Genomic DNA, 23,122 nt, shown 5'->3' on the forward strand with positions numbered 1-23,122 from the left:
ATAATAATAATAATAATAATAATAATAATAATAATAATAATAATAATAATACCTTTTTTAAATTTATACCCCGCTTTTTGTTAAAGCAATCAAAGTGGCTTACAACAAGTTTTCTGGTCAGTGCCAATGTATATTCTTTGAATGACTATAGGTTAATTGCCTGGCATCTCCATGAACGACTGGGCACACATCCTGGATCAAACCTGGAACAGCATTCCCAGTTAGTTCAGACACTACTGAATGACACAGACCAATGGTATAAAACTGAATGAGATAGTCCAATGGCTAATTGCTGGTCTTGGGAAATGAGGGTATTACTATGGGAAACTTGGGTATTACTAACAGTGTATCAAAGTACTAATCATTCTCTGTCCACCGTGATGTACAATCCCTGGCTGAGAATTAGGGACAGGACAAGCCATATACTTAACAAGTAAATATTGACTATTCTTTCTGCTTGCTAGATATATCAGCCATTTGTTTGGAGATTTTAATACTTAAAAAAAAAAGCAAGCTATGCCATGTGCTGTCATTTTATTATTTCTGCTAGAAAGCTGCAAGTTGTCTGACTGGCAGTACAGTTGGCCCTCCACAATTGCGACTTTGACTTTCATGGATCTCAAACATTTTGGATAAATGATACTCAACCTGTCTTGGTTCAGATTCATGAGAGTTGCAACCCAACAATTATCTGTATTTTGACTGTCTTTGTTGTTGAATATTGCCACATAGAATTTATTTATGTGTTCATTCATTCAATTTATATCCTGCCTTTCTCGCAACATGGAATCCAAAGTGGCTTAGAAATGAAGCATCAAGTATAATTCCTTCTTCTAACATATGCAGAAATGCCACACCACCAAACTAAGGCTTTCAAAAGCAAAAAAGCTATTAAAGAGCATAATGCTATCACACCAATTAAAAAAAATATCCTAGAAGCCATTTTAAAAGTTTTGCTCTCCACTCTACATTCCCAAAGGGAAGCAGCCTGCTTGTGAAGAGATAACAGTACAGTATATGCAAAGGCTAATAAAAAGTGATTTTTAATAATAATCCATGAACACACATACATATCAACTGTAAAGTTGTTGTAATATCTGAAGTGTTGTTTAAACCAGCCTCTACTAAGAAGGCCTCTTTCAATCTAAAGCATGTAAAGTATATCTTTTTTAAAAATAGTACACAATGAAATCTAAAATTACATAGACCCCCCCCCTCCATACTCCAAACTCATGGAAGCAGGGCTTGCACCCTTTGGAACTTCAAGCTGCTTTCAAAAAAATGCAAATAAATTGCATATATTTAAAGTGATATTAAAAGAGATAGTGTTGCTTCAAAATGATTTTAGAACATGCTAGATAGGAGTGTAAATCTGTCTTCAACAAAATGTCTTCTCATCACTTTAAGAGTTGGTTCTGCGACAAGATGAGTAAAGTTTACCGGCAATGTTTTGGATTTGGAATATCTGTATTTACATATATCTACATAATGAGATACCTTGGAGATGGGACAACAGCCTAAACACAAAATTCCTTTAGGTTTCATATACACCTTATACACATAGCCTGAAGGTAATTTTATTAAAAATATTTTCAATAATTTTGTACATTAAACAAACTTTGTATATATTGATCCATCAGAAAGCAAAGGTGTAGCTATGTCAGCGACCCATGGAAAAACATTTTGATTTTTGGAGTACTTTGGATCTTGGAATTCCAGATAAGGGAGACTAATTTTGTAATAAGTGATGCTTGTTATCTCTTTTTGTGGCCTGTATTTTAAAATTTTGTTTCAAAATGATGTGGCATTTTAATTTTAAAAAACTGAGGAAGTAGGATGGACTGCCCTAAAACTACAAGTGCAACATCTCTGTAATATCAGACATAAAATTTCTTGTCCAGGCTCCACCCCTGTTGTTCCAGTTTCCTTAAGAGGTAAAGATTACAATATTTTATTCTAACTCCTCCACCCCGCCAATATAGGGTGAAATACAGTGGGCCCTTAGTATTCACTGGGGTTTAGTTCCAGAACCCACCTAGGCGCTGTGGCTAACAAACTCTATGGATGCTCAAGACCCATCAAATACAATAGTATAGTAAAATGGTGTCTCTTATATAAAATGGCAAATTCAAGGTTTGCTTTTTGGAATACACACATACACCACCTCAGGACTTTCACTCCCCGTTTTGCTGCATATTTATACCAAGCCTACCAGCAATGGATTACACAAGATTCATTTGGTCTAGTCATCAACATGCCTTTATTACTCTATAGTTTCCAGTGAAAATAGTCCTTCAAAAACAGTGGCTACTTTACCTGACATTGTACAGGCACTTTTCCCCATAACTGAATTTGAAGGGTTGTTCTTGACTACACGCCGAGCTGAGTTCAGAACATGGACTGTGGGGTTCTTTCTTGATTTTCAGTGGCAGACCATGAAAAGCCACTGGAAAGAGAGAAAAAATACAAACAGAATACAAGCTAAGAAAGTTCAAGCACTGAAACAGAGGAGAAAATCAGGCAGATGCACAATCCTCATAGAATCATAAACTCATATGACTGAAAGTCACCCCAAAAGGCAGCTAGTCCAATTGCCTGCCAATGCAGGAATCCACAGCTAAAGCATCCTTGAGAAGTGGACAACCAATCTCTATTTGAAACCTTATAATCAAGGAGTGTTGGCTACTGTCCATGGTAGTCTATTCTATGACCAAATCAGCCCTTACAATTTAGACCGATTTTACATATAAAAATTTCAGGAGGGCTGAAATTGCTGGCCTGTTAGGCATTTTACACAGTCCATTTTGTTTTTAAAATCAGAATGCTGATGCTCTATATGTGGTGTCAGAATGGCATGTACCTGTGGCTTCCATCACCAGCATGTTAATGTTACACATTGTGACCAAGAGCTGAATTTCAATATGAACTCAATCACATATAATGTCAGTGTAAGAAGCAAACTTTCAGGCTCACACGTAAATTGAGTATCAAAAGGCACTGTGTTATGTCCCACAGATATTTCAATTTAATGTGAATATACATTCCCAGTTTTGTGGGTAAAAAGTGGCAATAAAAATACTTAAAATATCAGCAACGTGGTAGAGGAACACAAATTGAGATTTATTCTGAGACACCTCTAACTTTCCCAATGCCCAAATCTATCTATTTTCTTTACCTCTCAAGGATTCTGTCATCTGTTTCTCCATCCATGCTGGAGGGAAGTGGGCATAACTGATACACCCCACCCCAAACCACATACACATGAAGCTCTTGTTCTCTTATACAAAGGCACCTCCTTTCACTCCAAAAAGCTTCAAGTGCCTGAAAAGTAATTCTTTATTGCAAGCCTGGGCATTCAGAAAGGAAGGACAGGTGCATCAAAACCACATGCCCAACAACTTGTTCAGCACCTTCCAGGATCCATGCAAATGGCATGCAAACCCAGCATTTGAAGTAAATCCCCATACCAAAAAATAAACAAACTGTTCACAATTTTGTATTCAAAGTGGGATGAGTAACCTCCCCTTGGTTCAGTGATTCTAACAAAATGAATGCTTAACTAAACCATTAAGTTTAAAAATGCAATGTCAGAAAGAGAAAGGAGAAGGGAGATAATTATTCTAAGTATCTTGAAGTTCAGGAGTTTGGAGACACCAGGGATTCTTTGTACCATTAGCGTTCTTATCATTTTAAACAACAGCATGGCTCAGATCCCAGTTCATTAGCAAACAATGGCCCATTTATATGAGTTTTTAGTTGCCATAAATTATGTCAGAAGTACTATCCTTAGCAGAGAGATCCATTTGTTTGAGTGCTGGACTAAGACTAAGGGGACCAGGGTTCAAATCCCTACTCAACCATGGAAATCCACAGGATGACCTTGATTAGGTTACTCAGTCTTACCGGAAGGCAATAACAAACCTCCTTTGGGTAACAAAGGATAGTCTGGGTTATGCTTACTTTCTCTAGAAAGAACACATTACTTACAACCAATAGGATTACTTAAATTTATTTAGTAAATATATTGATTTAAAAAAACCAAAATACCTCAACTTACTGAGACTACCTGCTGAGTTTCCAAAGGACTGTCTGGGAATTCATTCACACTACCCACTTGTAATAAGATATTGCACTTTAACTCCCATGGACGTAACCTATGAATCCTGGAGTTTGTAACTTTATGAGACACTATGACTCTCTCTGTCTGATAATTGTAAATACCACTCCCTAAATTACCAGTTTAATGAGACACTATGACTCTCTCTGTCTGATAATTTTGAATACCACTCCCTAAAATTAACAATCCAGAAAACTGAAACATGACAGTTGCCATAGCACTATAATGGTGTAGTGTGGATGGGCCCTGAACTTTTACAAAGCAACCAACATAGCACATGCTGATGACTATTGAGACCAAAAGAACTTCACTCTCCCATATCTGTATGTTATGAGGACATATTTATGTGTAATCTTAACAAAAATATTTTGAATGTGACTGTTTAGTAATCATCACCACACCAGTTTTAGTCTTTGACTGAGGATTAATATAGTATACATGTGGAACTCAAGATCAAAGCCAAAATCAAAACCAGCATCTAACCCACATTTTAGATGGTCAGATGCTTGCTCATCTAAATTCTGAGTTTGGAATGTATTACTTTATCAGGATTCCAACTCTCAGAATTCTCCAGGCAGCATGATCACTGACGTTTCCAATCCTATTTTTCTAATGAAAAAATAGTCTCCAAAAACCAGTCAGCTTGTTTGGTTTACATCCCCAGCCCCAGCCTTGACAGAAGTGCCTAAACATGAGCAGAAACTATTAAAGGAAACTGCAACCAAATATTACTGGAAACTGCAACCAGATGTCACTTCTGATTGAAATTTTCAGATGATTCTCAGCAGAAAATTGGTTGCCGTGGGCCACTCCACTCCAAGTGTGCTAGGGTGAAAATTGTCCCCATCACAGTTGCCCCTTGGCTAAAATCAACATCATTCCAAATTTGAGAGAGTCTTGGACAAAAGGCTTTCCTTCTCAGATGCTGTTGCTGATCTCCATTCCTGCTGGTGCCAATCCATGCCATCACACAGAGAAGACAAGGCAAGCAAATGATGAAACAGCTCCCTCTCTCAATGATGCCCTGAAAAGGATTAGCAGGGCCATGGGCTGCCTCGGGAATACAGGTGGTCAAAAATTCAAAAGAGTTCATAACTTTGTATTGCACTGACTATAGGCATACAAGTCTATGGACAAGCCACAGTGCATTTATGTGAATAACTGGTGATGAATGAATGACAACAATGAATCCTATGTATATGACTCTTTTATCACACTTCCAGAAAATAGAACAACAGCCTTTAGCCATGCCCCAATGCCAGTGTGCCAGCTTTTCACAATTGGCTTTCAGTGCTACTCCTCAATTTACAAGTGGCTGGTGGTAGGATAATGCAGTGACTTTCTGAGCACCATCCTTCTACTGATCATTTCAGCACACCATTTTATTGACTCTTCTTAGAAGATGCCAAGAATCAAATCAGACTTTTAAAAACCACGCATTTTAAATTTCAGAATTTGAAAAACAAGAACACCTAGCTAAACCAAAACATTCCTGATATCTCCCATTTTTAAGCACCAACGTCATGTCCCACCCCCTTATAGAATGGTTCTCATTCCCAACTTCCTAGTTCCAGCTTCCTTTCTTGCACTCATCTTTTATTTGAAATCCCCCATTTGAATTCTGAAACAATGAGGATTACAGAGACTCCTACACTGCTGCAGTCCTGTGTGGAGAAATGCTTGGGGTATCACAGTAGGGAGAGCCTAGGCAGCTGCGAACAGCCAGTTTTCCAGCTCTCTGGCACAGGCACGAGCAAACGTAGCACATTCATTTTGTGCAATTTGCTTTACCTTCCCACATGGAGTTGGTGCATGTAAAAGGCTGTTAAGTACTAAATTATTCCTTATCAAATCACCATCATCTGGAGTCATGATCAACACTAATTAAATTACTTTCACTGAACACGGCTCCTGCCTGCTGCCGTGGCTGCAAGGTACATTTTCTTTTGCTCACGGTACAGGGATAGCTAGGTCCAAAGTACAGAGCTAGAATGCTGCGGCACTAGAGTTTTAATTAAAAAGTTCATCCTACCTACTTTGGGTTCTTTGAGATGCAGTTTCTCATATCAGAGAGGTTAACTCTTTCACACCATTGTCTATGCATGTGGGGAAGGTTTCATATCAAGAGGTATTCCACCAAGCTTTATTCCTCTATCAACTCCATAAAGCCACACAATAATGGTACAGAAACAGTGCTTGGGGTAATATCCTATATTTTTTACAATGAATCTAATGTGAGGAACTAACTGGATTCCCTGCTTCCCTTCCCACACCACATTTGTATCTGCTGGCTACAACTGTATCTTTCTTTGCTGGAAGCTCAAAGAGCCAATGGCTTGGGGGTACAGGTACTGGTCCAGGGACTACCTGTTTGAGTAGAACTATTTTTCAAGATCTCATCTGAAGTTTTCATCTTCACTGTTGCCAGAATAGATGGCATAGTTACAATCTGGATAAACCTTCAAAGTTTCCCTAGGTAAATTTACCATGCAACACCTATCTATACTTCTGTAAAGAGAACTTAAACCATTAATTTTGAATTGTAGCTATTTGTCTATATTTAATCCTTCTTGTTATAATATACACTATTGTTATAATTGTTATAATAATTATAATATACACTATTCAAAATGCTGTTTTGCTAATGGAAATAAGTTTTCCTTCTTCAAATTTTCCCATTTCTAATAAATTAAAAGTGAATGTCATATTAGAAATCTTTGAAACTTTATTTGAACAGGCTCAATGAAAGTTGGATAGATTTATTACCTTTGATCAGCATCCATTGGGAAAACAGTTTTGTTTGTTTTTAATAAAAGGATATTCAGAATAAACAATCAAACCATTTGGTTATCTATTTCTTGGGACCATGGTGAGAGAAACCTTAATGTTCCTCAAAAGATTTCTAGACTACAAAAATCCCTGTTATCACCTAGGAAACAATAGACCTGTACAAGTTATACTGACTTTTTCTACCTTTTGGAGGATTAATTCTATTACTCAGAATGCTCTATATAATTCGTTGGTGTTGTCCACATATCTGAAATATAAAGCTCTGGAAGAAAATAGCAGAAATATCTAATTCATAGTAGCTGAATAGGAGATATGAGATTAGGGAGATTATCACACACTTTTTTCCTCCTGATCTGGGCACGGGCTGGGTACGGGCATAAATGAGTAAAAATGGATCTTATTGCATGCCTCCTTGCCCAACTCAGTCACATTGCATATCCGATCCAGTCTCCTGACATACTTTTCAAAGGACAGGAAGGTATCATTCATTTGAAAAGTATGCCAGGAGTCTGGATCGGGTACACGATGCAGTTGAGTTGAGCAAGGAGGTATGCAATAAGATCTGTTTTCACCCATTTAAACCCATGCCCACCCCATGCCTAGATAGGGCAAAAAAGTGTACGATAATCTCCTCACATGCTCACGGTTTGCTTTGCACTATAAGATTAAACTGGATTGATTGTTTTGAGATGGAAAAAGAAACTTCCAGATGATGACAGCATTTGATATTATCTTAGGACATCTTCTTAAATCCTCCAGTCTAGAAAATTTCAGTATTGTACCTTTCCATATGGAAAACATAAACCCTAGTGTATATCATAGGCAGGTGCTATATGTGCAGCTATATGCCTAACTTTATACAATTAAAAGACTGTTTAAATCCTATTTCCACCCCCAACCCAATATGGCTTCTTTGCTAACATCCTAAAGGTCATGTTCACCTAAAGAGGCTTGTACAAAAATAAGAGGCCAGAGGAAAACAACTGAAATCAAACGTAAGTCCCAAAAAAGCTTCTGCAAACTATTTTAAATGATCCAAAAAAGATTTTAAAAAGGCAGTTAAAAGATGCAGACAAGGCCTCATCAATGTCTCAGGGAGCCAAGTGTACAAGGGTCATAAGCATGCTGACAGTGGCTGTAAATCACAATGATCTACAGGAGAGCAACTTGGGAAAGACTGGCAAACCTTGAACAAATGAAACAGCATTGATGAAGACTTTTGAATAAAAAACTAGAAAATAATATTGTATTTATAGCCTAATGTTCCCCACAAAGCTGGCATTCAAAGCAACTCACATGTACTCATGCATATCCGCATACAAACAGAGAGCAACCTGTGGGATACATAATATTTGCAAATACCCTTTGAAGAACTATCACCACAGACTATTAAATTCAGCAAATTTGTAGAAACAAAGGATAGCTCTATATTAACTCAATCAGCATACAAATATATACATGCACACAGCAGCTGCCAATAGCAGGCCACTGACATCTGCAAACTCATATGCAAAAGACATATATCGGCACTAGCCCTCAAAGTGTACACTAGACAATTTTGTACTCTCCCATTATTATTATTATTATTATTAAACTTTATTTCTATAGCGCTGTAATTATACACAGCGCTGTACAAAGTTGGTAAAATTAGGAGTATATAAAAGCCTGCCCAAGGCGTACATTCTAAGATAATAACAATTAAAAGAGGAATAGATAAAATTACCATCTAGAAAGGAAAAAACAGATTAAAAACATAAAATATCAAACAAATCACATCACATCAACTATTGTCAGACAGCCAGATAACAATCACAAATTCCCTGAGAACGCTTCCCTAAACAATATGGTTTTCAGCTCTGTCTTAAAGCTGGTTAGGGAAGTGATGAGCCGTGCATGCGGAGGAAGAAGGTTCCAGGAATGAGGGGCAGCTAGAGAGAAGGGACGGATCCGGGATGGGGCAGAGAAGATCCTGGGCTGAGAGAGGAGATTTTGGCTACCAGAGCGGAGAGTGCGAGTAGGGATGTAGGAAGAGAGAAGATCAGTTAAATAAAGAGGGGCCAGCCCATGCAGAGCTTTGAAGGTCAGTAGCAAAAGTTTGTACCTGATGCGGAAAGGAAGAGGGAGCCAGTGAAGGGAAGACAACAGAGGGGAGACATGATCATAACGGCGAGCGAGTGAAATAATACGTGCAGCTGAATGCTGAACAGAAATTAATGGGTGGAGGTGAGAGAGAGGAAGCCCTGCCAGGAGGAGGTTACAGTAGTCTAGTCGTGAGACCACTAAATGGAAAGTAACAGAAGACACAACTGAGACTTGCCAAGAAAACAAAACAAAACAAAAACCACTAGAGAGGAGTGCATTGGTTTAGCACACATGCTAATTTAAAAAAACACATTAAAGTTATGTCTTCAAGAAGGCTTTACTCACTTTTGGCCCAATCAAGGATTTTTTATATTTTATTTTTTTTAGAAGTGCTGTGGAAGAAAGTCTTATCACAAAGAAACATGTAGAGGGCACATGTTCTTTCCTGAGCATGAACAGAAAAGATGGGCCAACCATAGTCCTATCTCAGCTGATCTTGCTCGGTCTCCAGGTGATGAAATGATTGGGGCGACCTCAATTAGTATGCAGTTAAATTCCAGAGGCAAAAAGGGTACTGATTAAAAAAAACAAACCCCTGTCGAAGACTCGTTAAACCCATCTAGCTGCCCATGCATAAAACTTGGAGTAGCAGGCACTTCAGAGACATCAGCACTGCCTCTCAAAGATTCTTTTCCAGTACATTTCCCTCTGCCAAGCCCTTCCTCCCCCTCTTTCTCCAGCACGCAAAAATCCATTACTAAAGGGTCTAATCTCAGCTATCAGTGCAGAGTGCCTTTTAGGGAGCCATTAAACCATTTCTCTTGTTTACAGTGCCTGAAGAAAGATGTGAATTATGTCTGTGACAAAGTGGGTGATAACATTTCCAAACTGCAATCAAAATGCAAACTGAAATACATTTAAAGGACAGCGTCCTCGATTTTGGTGAGGGTTTTTGTTTTGTTTTGAAATTTTCTCCACCTGCTCTGAGTTGAGCAAACATCTCCTGCAGAAGACTTGTTGCTGTTGCTGCTGGTTAAAGGCAGACCTTACAGGGAAGGGAGGATGGGATAGTGTGGTTGTTTTGTTTGTTTAATCATAGCAGGGGATTGTATCATCTCAAGCTTCTTTAGTTAATACAAAATGTTGTTGAAAGAAAATGCCTCTTCCCACCACCATTGTCAAAACATAGCTTTCATGGAATCTGCTGGCAATACTTTTGATGACAAAGAAGAAGAAGAAATGAATCAAGAATTTCTGACACGACTGTTATTTACATCACTGTGATCTCCATTGCTCACTTTCTCAGTTTGTCAATAGGATATAAGACTGGAGACTTGGTAGATGACTTCCAATCTGGTATGCTCACTACAATTATGGGGAAGGGAATGAAAATATACTGAGACCAGAAAATACACTGAGGCCCAAAGTGTTGTGGTTACCTGTAACTACTGTTGTTCAAGCAGCTCTACAACAACTGAAATCTATGTAAGTGTATCCAAAAGAATGGAAATGCCCCAGGCTTTTGAGTATGAGTCATTCTGTCTTCCTGCCCACAACACACCACATGCACCCACTGCTGAGTAGTGCCTTTTGTCATCAAGGAGTATAGCCAAAGGACAGAATGTATGTCTTAGCCACTTAATTCCACCCAGACCCCACAGAAGTAACTCCATGAAGGCTACTACATTGGAAAGGGTGCACCATACGCCTGTATAAAACCCACTTGAAGAAGCACTCATTATAAGAGAGTGCAATTCTGCCTTATTTTTTACAGTCTCGTGCAATCCACAGGTAAAAGACCATTGAGCTTGAACATGGAAGATCTGGGGAAACACACAGTCCATAGGAGTGCTTTTCCTACAGTGCAGTCGTTTAAGGCTTCAATGTCTATGGGCTCGCATTTCACAAAGTTAAGGAAGGCTGGACAACAAAGTAACCAAGTGTATAATTTACACTGGAAAGTCCTCTACAAATGTATTGATGAAGCATTCCCCCTCAAAAGGTAGGGAAGAATCCTGATAACTTGAAACAATTACACTGATAATTACCTATTGTTAGTGTCTGGAAAGATGCATGAAATGCCACGTGCTTCTCTACACACACACACACACTAAAAACCCTCTCTCTGTAGCTAAAAACTAAAGTCAATGAATATATACTGTTGGCCCTCCGTTTTCACAGGGCATCCTTTCTGGACCTCCTACCCCATGAAAATAGAGACTTGTACATATTCAAGTCCCATAGGCTTGAATGGGGCATGTGCCCATGCACATGCCCCACTGAAAATAGTGAAGGTCGCCTCCTTCACGGATTTTCACGGGTGCGGATCTGAGATCCACGGGTTAGGAGAGGTCACCGTACAAAGAGTGTAAAAGCAGATTCGCATTATGGGGGAAATGGACCAGATTGTGTGCTTGTTAATATGAAACACTGAAACAGAGTGAAGAGGCAGAGATACAGAGGCAGAAATTTGAAATAAGTTTGTTAAACAAATTGTCTGTCTTTAGGAAACTGAGCTTCGTGATCAAAGGCTCCTTGATCACAATTTCTTTGAGAAGAAATTACTGACTCTAAATGCAAATGTATTAAGGGTAACAAATGATGTTACCTTCTCCTGCTGTTTACTGGCATGAACTCAAGTAATGATCTGATCCCTGATTTTCAAATGCACACACAAAGTGAACTGGACAGAGGGAAGTCCTTCACAGTGAGGTCTACAATGATTTAATTTTTGGAGATCCAGGATAACCTTTCAGCATCCCTGAAAATTATATTCATTTACACAGATCATTACAGGTGATCTAACTAACATTCAGCAAGTAGTTTGCTGCTAACACAAGGCAAAAACAAACTATAGCAAAACTCTACTACATCTCAGAAGTGTAATCTGGACAAAGCTTCTGGGATGGACCTTTATGTCAATGAATAAATGAAGATAGTGACTTTTTAATGGATTGTGATAAGCAGATACAGCTGCCTAGTAAAACTTAAATAATGTAATCCATTATTCCATAGCTGGAAGAAATATTTAAAAATGGACTATGTTGCAAGAAAAAGGATCTGAACTTTTGGGGAAAGAGTGAGTGGTGCATTTAAATCTAGAATTCCTACTTGTAAAAATTTCATGGACACAGTAAGGTCAACTGGGATCACCAAAACTTAAGTCATCACAGTCTTCATTTTCCATGCTCTTAAATAGAGATTGTGAGCCCCCCCCTCCCCATTCAACTGACTCTCTCTGCTTGTATGTCAGAAGATCTGTGATCAGAGGACAGTGCCTTACTTGAATTCTTGCCAGTGACAACAGGAGAGGGTGACTCCATTTACCTTGTCCTTGTTCAGCCTACAAGGAGGCATAATAACATTCAGTGACAGCGCATGCTATTGAAGGCTTGGAGGAAAAGAAGCACTGAGTAAAACAACAACCTGTCCACTGAATTTCAAGTGCAAATAATGGGGGGCCCAAAGTATCTGAACCAAGTAAAAAAGAATCAGGATAAAGACTCACAGTGCTGATAAATAAAAACACAGTTCTTACTAATATGATTCTTTGTACTTCAACCCAACAGTAGGTCTAACTAGAGCAGACCCCTCCCCCCAAATCTGTGAGAACTTAATAAACACTTCAATAGTAATTCAACAGATCTACTCTAATGGGCATTAAGAGTTGAAAGGGGGGGATTTGCAAGTAATGGTTTATAACTTCTTTACATTTAACTTTATCTAGCACCTGCCTGTTGAAAGCACTGTATGTATGGCAGCAAAAAGGTACTAAGGTGTTTCATGATTCCAAAGAAACTGTTCAAAAAGACAAGTAGAACCACATCAGGCTCTAAACAGTGAAACTTATCCAAAGCCTTTAGAATTTCTCATTTGTCCTGAGCATAAATGATTGGAGGACAGTGCCCAGAGACCACAAAGGAGAATAGGCTTCAAAATACAGTTCTGAGTTATTATTACAACAAGCAGCATCTAAAATTGCTTGGTTCTCACAGGCTTGTGTCCACTTAGAGAATGTTACCACTCAGAAAACTTTCTCACTCTTACACTTCGTATACTAATTGCTGCACAGTGAGCCCTTGCTTTTCACTCAGATTTGGTTCCTGGTTCCCTCATGGATACCAACATCCATGGATGATCAAGTTCCATTATTTACAATGGCATAGCAAAATGGTATCTTTCATATACAATGGCAAACTCAAAGTTTGCTTTTTGGATTTTTAAAAACATTTTCAAGCCATAGATGGTTTAATCTGTGCAACTAGAATCTGTGGATATGGAGGGCCGACTATATTACCTACAATATATGAAACCAGCCAGCTGTGCCTTTACAATGAACTTATTAAGGCAGGAATGTTGGGGGGACATGACACCAGATCACCAAATCATACTCTGAAACTTTGTACAAATCTAAAACATAGTTGGAGTGATCAGAATTATGAAAGCCATCCTATGTCCATAAACTAAGTCACACTAGCAGGACCCAAAGGCTCCATAGAGCCCATCGCTGATCCTTGAAACTTCTTTTAGAAGCTTTCATGCTGCAATTTGCAAATTGCATGATAAGCCCTTGCATCACATGCTAGTATATCTCTTTTCCGTTACCATCCTCAACCCCACCTCTCCTCTTCATCAGAACTATGGCTCTTACATGACTCACCACAACCTCTTTAGGTGGTCTGTGGTTTGGCTCTACTTTAGCCTGGCCAACTTGAGGGTTCTGGTTACCCTGATAGGTGCAAAAATATGGAAGCAGCATGACTGTGGGGAAGTATGAGAAGTTCCACAATCCAGTAGATGACAAGTGGATGTCAGTCCTTTAAAAGCAACCCAACTATCTTCCCTCTACATGTCTTTCACTCCTCAATACCATGTAGTTTGGATTTGTACATCAAGGTGGTTGTTCCTTTTCAATAGAAACTTCATGTATTGCATGTTTTGTCACTGGGCACAGTCCTATGTCTGCCATGGTACAGGTCACTCCAGCTGGGGAGGATTTACAATGTACCAACGCACTGGTCACCAGAATGCTAGTGGCATTGATTTACCTCTATCTTGCTCGTGAGTACAGAGTAGCTTATTAAATGCCTTGATAATAAAAGCACGAATTCTTCTTACATTGCAATGTGCATCACAGAATTTACTTGCAAGGGCACTCATGTGAACAGAAACATTAATACTGAAGGCAGCCTTCAGTTATCTGTTCCTAAATAGCAAAGTTGAAAAACTTGACAATACTTTGGCAAGGATATTAGATGTAATCCAATCCTATCTGGTTTTGCCTTGGCTTCAGATCAGATCCTTCCAACCCACACTACATTAGTGGATGGAAACAGCATGGCATCTCATTTTTGGAAACTAATTCAGTATGATGAGTCCAAGCACTGGATGGCTGAGCCAACTGGCAAAAATGGACCATGTGGGCGAGATGGAACCATGTGGGACATTTATCTAACAAAACAAAAAAAAGTACAGCTATGCAGTAAAAGTTGTCACCTTTCCTAGAAAATAACACATTCAAATTAAACTTAACTATCTGTTAGAATCCTGTCTTCCAGCCAACATGCCCTCCCCATGTAAAAGAATGCATGAAGATTGTAACAGAGAAAGGAAGTGTCTATGTCTGAATGCTACGCAATACAATATTGAAACAGATACATAACATACAACAATATAACAAGCAGTTTTGTTGCCAAATAATTCACCTCACTGTATTTGCTTCAAAAAATTAGCACCTTAGAAATGTAAGGTTTAAAATGATCAGAGCTAAAGAAAAAAGCATTACCTCCATCCCCCAATAAAAATTGTGTTTAATTACCTTCATTAATGTTAGGTACAGTCCTCTCTTCCCTTACACAAGCGATCCGTTCCGGACACCACCCCCTGTGTAAGTGGGAAATTGCATATGCTCGTGACCCATTGAAAATAATGGGGTGCGTGCACACAGCACAGTGTGGCGCGTGCATCATTCATAACATTGTGCTGCAGCTTCAGTGTATTCTGAAAGCCATGGAAGAGAAGCCCATGTATGGTGCAGGGTCACTGTACTCTAAAAAATTTCAGTATGTGCTGAACCATATATCATCTTAACAAGTGGTGGACAGCTATGGCATATCCAAGGGCCACATGGAAAATGCAAAAACAGAACAGTCTACTTCTGATGTCTACTTTATGATGTTAAATATTGTAGATGTCTTGTAAGCAAAGCAAACAGCTCCCCACCCCTCCATCTCTGATCAGAAAAAGGAGTGTTGGGGTGACCAGAGGGAGCTGTACAACAACTCTGAAGGCTGTATGTGGACCCTGGACCTAATTTTGCACAATGCTGTCTTCAAAGCATTAAGTGCAGTATAAAAATCATCACACAATTGAACCGCCTCCCAAATCAGGAATACAATTCAAAGGAACTACAAATCATGTCTAAACCTGTAGTCAAACATTAAATTATAGCCACTTTCAAGTCCATTCCCACTGTGAGAGTGACTTTCAGGGATTTTGAGGGGGCTTTTGCACTCAGTCCTGAGGAAAAAGTAGGTTTTAAGAGCAGTGACCTACTGTGAAATGCTGCTGAGACATTTTCAAAAGAAAGTTAACATCTGGCATCACTTTGACCCCAAAGAGCTCCAGAACTCTGTTGGATAATTTTTATTTACAGAGGCCTGACAATACACACAAGGTAGCTGATTATGTTTGGTCAAGCACTTGCAGGTTCAGCCTTTACTCTTCTTGACTTATTGCCAGGGATAGAGCTGTCCACCTGTGCTGGAGAGATTCTAAAATGCTTTTTGAATGAGGGAGATAATGTGCTGAATTACAATTTTAAAAATTTAGTCACATGTTCCTTGAGAAACAAAGTTTTATTAAAAAAAAGGAGTCATACATACACTTAGAGTGAAGAGATTTGAAATGAATTTCAGTACATCAGAGGTGCCAACTGATGTATATTTTATTGTGAAAGTCTTTATTTTACCCATAAGATTTCATCTTTAAAGGGAACCTGCTATTCCAGCTTGGAAAGAAATGTGTCTTCGATCTTGCTGCTGCACAAACCAGCTGGCTTTGCTACTCTTAAAGCCACTGGGGTAACCCTAGAAGCTGTCAGTCACATCTACCTCTTATCTACTAAGACAACTGTAACAAACTAAACAATATCTAATTTTGGTAACAAGCCATACATTCCATATGGTAGTGTACCTGAAATATGTAAAGGAGATGCTTATTTATGATTACACACTGTCACTATGACACTAAGGATCTTATCACTTGGAGCCCTTACCGTGGGCAAAACGTTCCTGAAGTGCTTCTGAAGCGCAAAGGTGTGATCATCCATTGTGCTTCTAACACGTCATTGAGGTGTGAAGCATCATTGAGGCATGTCAATGAACACATGATGAAAATCCAGCCAAGTGTTATTAGTGAACAATATCTTGATGAAATTGTTCAAAAAGACACCATTCATTAACAATCACAATTGCAAATACTGTACGCTTTAAATATCACAAAAGAAATTATTCCCCCACCCCTTTTTTTGAAGTACTGAAAGCCAACTTTGCTAGAGTCAGAAAGCTTTCAGCTAAATGCCAAGGATAGTTAACCTGCTTCCAAAACAGCAAAGACAAAGCAATTACGAAGAAAACTTTTCAATACACTGCCAGTAAACACCTTGTTAGGCCAAATGACTGATAGTGTCCTAAATTGTTTCAGCTCTTAATAGGCTGGAAATCCACATGAGTTAGGAGAAGATTCTGTCAACAGGCTGAGAAAAGAGAAAAAGAAAAAGACACACACGCACACATACACACATTCACCAAATTACTATTTTGGCTCACTTTGACAAGCTCATTCATGAACACTCTGCCCTCCACTATGCCTGAAAGCTTTAGCATCTGGTTTACAAATGCTGTGAAATATTTTAAACTCCTCAGTTACTGCCATTCAAAGAGTTTGTTAGATCTAAAAATTTGTACAGAAATACAATCTTAGGCAGATATATTAAACCCACATAAAATCAGCCCTTACAATTTTTATAGTATGGTGTTTCTTTATTTTCCATTCTGGAAATCCACATTTGACCCTTCGCCATTATTATTTCCCATAAAATACAAACAGACTCGAAGAAAAGAAGCATCCCGAAGCGATAAGGGAGATAGCTACAAAATAATCAAAGCTTATCAGCAACTAAAAACACCCCAAAGAAACTTGCATCATAATAGTGCAAGAATAGCCAAAAGAAAAAAGGAAGAAAAAAAAGCTAGAGACAAATCCATAGTACTTCTTGCACTAACCTGGAATACAGCCCTAAAGGAAGATGCCTCCCATCTCTTACAGAAATGACCTATTATAAGGAACACAAAGAACTACAGAATGGATAATTTAAAAGGCTGAATCTGTTTGTACTCGAAATCACAGTGCTCTTCTCACACACGCTTACACATACAAACACACATGCTTTAAAGATCGAAACTATAAGCTACTTAGAGAAGAAACCTTTCTTTTTTGCTCATATTATTCTCTGAAAAGTACCATGTCTACAAGATGGCCAAATCCATGGCACAGTGCACTTCCACTACACCATTGCCATATCGATAGCACCACACTGTGAAGAGCCATGAGTGTGAGTAAACCGATCTACATTCTACCCACAACTCTGCTGTGTTACTTGTTGGCTCCATAAGTGCTAATGGTCAGTTAAAGAAGTCTATCCTAGCTATAGCGTTTAGCCCAGCACTTGGAAATTTGCTTTTTTGAAAGTAATTTGTTGAAGCTACAATCCGATGCTCCCCTCCCCCAAATGACTACCATTGCAATCTCATTTTCCCTGAGTTTGATAAAGCATGTGTTAACACAGTACATAGTTATAACTCATTGGAGGAGGTTGGTTGAAGAAGCAACTAAGGAAAATGCAATGGACTAAGCAGATAAACAATTTCCAAGCATCTCAAGCAAAATGAGCAAAATAGTCTGTGTTCCATCCTATTTTTGTTCTGTTGTCACACTTTTACCTTTAGGTGAGTTACACCTCTCTTCCAGGGAAAGTTTTAACTTCCTATCAAAGTGGCTCTCACCTCTTGATCAAACAGAGAACGCAATAAAAGACAATCCATTGGTGTTACAACTTGAATGAGACAACTTGAAGATGATGATTCTTTTTTCTATTTAAAGCAAGACTTTCAGTGAATAAAGGGCTACTAAACTAAAAATGTTATTATTTTTAGTGCAATTAACCAATACAATTTCAGACCATTATGCTAAAATGAGTGTTTCCTCCATCCCCCAGAAAAGGGGGGAGGGAAGCTATGAGCGATTGCTGAAAATTGCTAAAATGACCCAAACCAGGCAATTAAAATGGTTAAATTAAGTTATTTGTCTGTTTGTTTTATTTTTTTTATCCATCGTCAGTGCTGTTAGCACTACACATATATCAGTCAGATGAATTAAACATTTTGGCCAACAGATCCAATAATTAAATACCAAGCTTGAATATAATATGATTTTAAAAACACACTTTGTAAAGCTTATCAGCATGGAGGGAAACACAGCACCTACAAACTGCACTTCCAGATTTACATGGAACCATAAAAAGTCACAGATTAGGCTTTCAACTCTGTTAACCTTGCTCAATCATACACCATACTTCCAAGAATTCCTGAAACATTTCATACCTCATTTAATCGGTATGTGATCCTGTCCCCAACACACACACAAACACAGAGCAAAAAAGACATTGTTTAAAAGTCAGACATGCTTTATCCACTAACACTACTGATTCAGGTTCTGCTGTGCTTGTTATATAAGCTAGTGTTTTCAATTCACAATAGCCCAAGTATAATAATAATAAGGCCACAATAACAGTGATTAATTCGGTGCATTGCTCCAGAAATGTGACTTGAGTTTAAAGCACTGGTTCTCATCCTTTGCCTTCCAGGTGGCTGGAACTTCTCAGAATCCCTGTGCATTGGCCATACTGGATGAAACTTCTACGACCTGAACTCCAAACAATCTGCAGGCTCAAAAGTTGAGAAACCCTGGTCTAGAGAAACCACAGTGACAATGGAGTTACAATTTGATTCCTTGTAGGAGCCACCAAATTCAGAGTTTAGGCTTATGAGGTTTTCATTCAAGGTCAGCACCTACCAGTTACATTTTTTATCTGCCCCAAAACCTAATTTTGCATTGGCTCAAAATAACCTGTGCTAGCTCTCCTGTCCTGACAAAAGCCAAGAAATAATTTAACTTATTTCTGACCCACCTGCAATCAAACATGTAATGAAATCTAGACCCTCTCCAACTGCTGCAAATTTCCAGGCTTCCTGTACGAAAATCAGAAAGGAGAAGCTACAGACAGAAATTGTTAAAAGTTTCAACATCTCATGCCTGCAAAAATGAAGACTGTAATACTGCCACAGAAAATAAAGTATAATCTATAGTGCAGTTCTATTCCAAGTGATTGTCGATGGACCAATGCTGATCTTTGAGCTACTGGCTATTGGACCACTGTATATTTCTAGGAAAGAAAGAAACAGTTGTAGCCAACAGGCACAGATATAGTCCTAGTCCTTGGCACATTGTGGGCGGACTCTCTGGTCCCCAACACTGAGTAACCTAAGATGCACTACTGTAGTTAATGAGCGGGAAACTGAAAGGAAAATCTGTAAGTTAAATAGTATTTTTCTCTCAATTAAAAAAAAAATAGAAATCAGTCTGAACGTAACAAAGGAGGGAAAAAAGCAGAAGCCATATGTACAGTAGTGATGGAACATAACTGTAGCAACTGAAGTGGGACTGAAGACTCCCACACAATGTAACACAGGCACAATACAAAGTGTTGGTTGTTACCTTTAAAGCCCTACATGGCTTGGGCCCGAGTTACTTAAGGGAACGCCTCTCCCTACACAATCCGCCCCGAACCCTCAGGACAACAGGGAAGAATCTGTTAGACCACCCAAAGGTCAGACTAACAGTTACTTCCAAAAAAGCATATACAGCTATGGCCCCCCAGGTTATGGAACAATCTGCCAGAGGAGATCCATCTCATCACGACCCTAGATGCCTTGAAGGCACTAAAGACGGATCTCTTCTGGCAGGCATACCCACCTGACCTTCTATAAGGAAACCCCATTTCTGGCCTTAATAGCATAACTGCCCGCTGCCCTGCGATTACTGTAATTGAAATTTTTATACTTTGTGATGTTTTTATGATATGTATTTTAGACATGATTGCCTGTATGGAGATTTTTGGTTGTAATCCCGCTTCGATCCGTTGGGAGAGGCAGGAAAATACAAATAAACTTATTATTATTTATTCCTAAGTGTAACTGCACATGACATTTCTGGTGTCCCACTTTGAGCCCTAAAACAGAAGGGGATGAAATGAAGTGCAAATCTTCCATGCTTCTTGAAGCCTAATTTGTCAGTAGTCACCTAAAAGTCATGACTGCAAATTCCTTGTAGGAGCAACATATGAGAATAACAAATCAGATTTAAAGTTAACGAGACCTATGAAACACCGACTCTAACATCACTCTATTGGTTTCAAGAAGTCTTGATATAACTAACTGTGGATTGATGTTTGTTTATGTTGCATTAATAATGAGATATATAGCACCTTAACTAAGTATCTAATAAGCTTGGATTTCTTGCTGTCCCTATCTCAGTGAAAACAACAGCTGGATCACATACAATTCAGCATTCTGAAACTCAAATTCATAGTATTTAGCCTTTGAGTTAATACGCATATCAGGTACTTGCATACTTCTGCACCAATACCAAGGACATGGGCCTAAATACCCTAAAGGTGCTAGATTCTGTCTGATCTTGGAAGATAAATCAGGGTCAGCCCTGGTTAGTGATTGGATGGAAGACCTCCAATGAAAACCAGGTGCTGTGAGCTATATTTTATAGGAAGAAACTGGCAAAACCACATACCGTATATACACGTGTATAAGTCAACCTCGTGTATAGGTCGAGGTCAACTTTTGGGGCCAAAACTGTGGGTATTTATATGACCCGTGGATATGTCGAGGGTCCGACTTAAGGGGAAGTCCAGCTGGGGAGAGGCTGCTGGCGAATGCGCACCCTTGCAAGCCTGTCCCCAGGTGGGCTTTCCCCCACAGAGGCAGCCCAGTGAGGGAACGGTTTCCAGGGCGAACGCACGCCCTGGGAAATCTGTCCCTCGCTGGGCTTCCTCTGTGGAGGGAGCCCAGCAGAGGAGAGGTCTCCAGGGCGAATGCCATTTAACTTCAGAACTGTTCCCTTGTTAATCAAAATTATGCAAAACAAATTTAGTCAATTTCACATATTCACTAAAACAGTGACCAATGTCTGGATTTCCAGTGTGAGAGAACAAAATTTACCTATGTAAATATCAAAAACTACACACAAGACACGTAACGGGATTACAAAGAAACTGTATGTTCAATCTTTATTTAGTTTGGCTTTTGCTTCTGTTTATTAATTTCATAATCAGTTAACATATTAATATATCAGCAGTTTTATCATCTGATAAGTGGCTGAGTTAGTGACACTTTGCTTTCTGATAGTTCAATTTACACAAACTTTCTTTCATGCACAAAATTAATTAAAATATTGTGTATAAAATTACCTTCAGGCTACATGGCTAAGGTGTATACACAACATAAATGAATTTCATGTTTAGACTTGGGTCCAAATCTCATTAGGTATATGCAAATGCAAAAAACTGTGAAAACCAAAACACTTTTGATCCCAAGTGTATCTGATAAAGAGAGACTCGATCTGTAAATTCATAAACAATAATATGAAGAAATAAAACCTGAAATGAAAGTTGCTAATGCTAAGCTTACATAGCTGCAAAGAGGACTGAGACATTACATGCAGTATGTGTGTTTTTCATATCCAACCAGATGCATTAGAAGGTAAGCATGTAAACTACACTCATGTACTTTTGTGTTGTGTAAGAACATTCACCACTAGCTGATTACCCCACTTCTAACTAAATTTATGGGACACACTGAAGTTTTTTATTTATGGTGTCAGTTGGATAATCAGAACCAAACTGTTGTAAAGTAGAATTTTTTTGCTACATTATGTGTAAGATATACCTTCAAATGGTTAATGGTCATTGATATTAGATGTCAAAGAATAACACTGACATCTACAAGGATTGCTACTTGTCTTCATTATTTATATATACTGGCCAATGACTGAAATAAATTGTTGTTGTTGCCTGAGACATTACATATATATTTTTTTCATATCCAACCATATGTAATAGAAGGCCAAGTGTTTTGGTTTTCACAGTTTTTTGTATTTGCATATATGAAAATATATGAATTTGGGAGGATGAAGAACCCTTTTCTGTTGGTAAGAAAGTTTGAGATAGAGACAGTACTGGCAGGATGAACAGATGATGCCATGTTTTGGATCAAGCAAATATTATATAAATAAAAGTATTCATACTGTTTGCTATTTTATTCATGTCATACTTTAGGGCTATGAGGGTTACTTAATTTTGAAGTCATATCATGACCCAGAAATATGTTTCATGGGCACACAGATTCCTCCATCTTATATTGTGTCTCTCTTGTTTACTGCATTCCCTCTCTGTGCATGGAGGATGGGAAATCTCTTTCAGTGTTGGGCAGCCCTCTCTTTCCCACTGTGCAGCTGTCCCCCAAACGTGCGAGCTGAGTACATTTTAGAACAGTAGAAACATGGAGTTGGAAGAGACCACAAGGACCATCCAATCCAATCCCTGTCATGCAGAATACACAATCAAAGTGACGGGTAGCCATCCAGCCTCTGTTTTAAAACCTCCAATGAAACAGACTCTACCACACTCTGAGGCAGGATATTCCACTGTTGAACAGTTCTGACCATCAGGGAGTTCTTCCTAATATTTAGGTAGAATCTCTTTTCCTGTAGTTTAAACCTACATAGTCCTAGTCTCTGAAGCAACAGAAAATAACTTTGCTCCTTCTTCAATATGACACCCTTTCACATATTTAAACAGGGCTATCATGTCACCTCTTAACCTTCTCTTCCCCAGGGTAATATACCCAGCTCTCTAAGCTGCTCCTCATAGAGCATAGTTTCCAAATGTTTCACCATTGTTGTTGCCCTCCTCTGGACACTTTCTGGCTCATCAATATCCTT

At 38.7% G+C, this 23,122-nt stretch overlaps 1 protein-coding gene across 4 annotated transcripts in view; it reads right to left on the reverse strand.

Annotated features, from left to right (window-relative positions):
- The window catches only part of ETV1 (ETS variant transcription factor 1), a 95,206-nt gene that overhangs the window by 42,243 nt on the left and 29,841 nt on the right, over positions 1-23,122 (reverse strand). For all 4 annotated transcript variants that reach the window (XM_042476255.1, XM_042476258.1, XM_042476254.1 and 1 more), the window contains one exon: positions 2,317-2,446. In XM_042476255.1, the coding sequence (XP_042332189.1) occupies positions 2,317-2,446 (130 nt within the window). The remainder of the gene's footprint in view (positions 1-2,316; positions 2,447-23,122) is intronic.

The sequence above is a fragment of the Sceloporus undulatus genome, chromosome 6, assembly GCF_019175285.1.
Source record: "Sceloporus undulatus isolate JIND9_A2432 ecotype Alabama chromosome 6, SceUnd_v1.1, whole genome shotgun sequence".
Lineage (NCBI taxonomy): Eukaryota > Metazoa > Chordata > Lepidosauria > Squamata > Phrynosomatidae > Sceloporus > Sceloporus undulatus.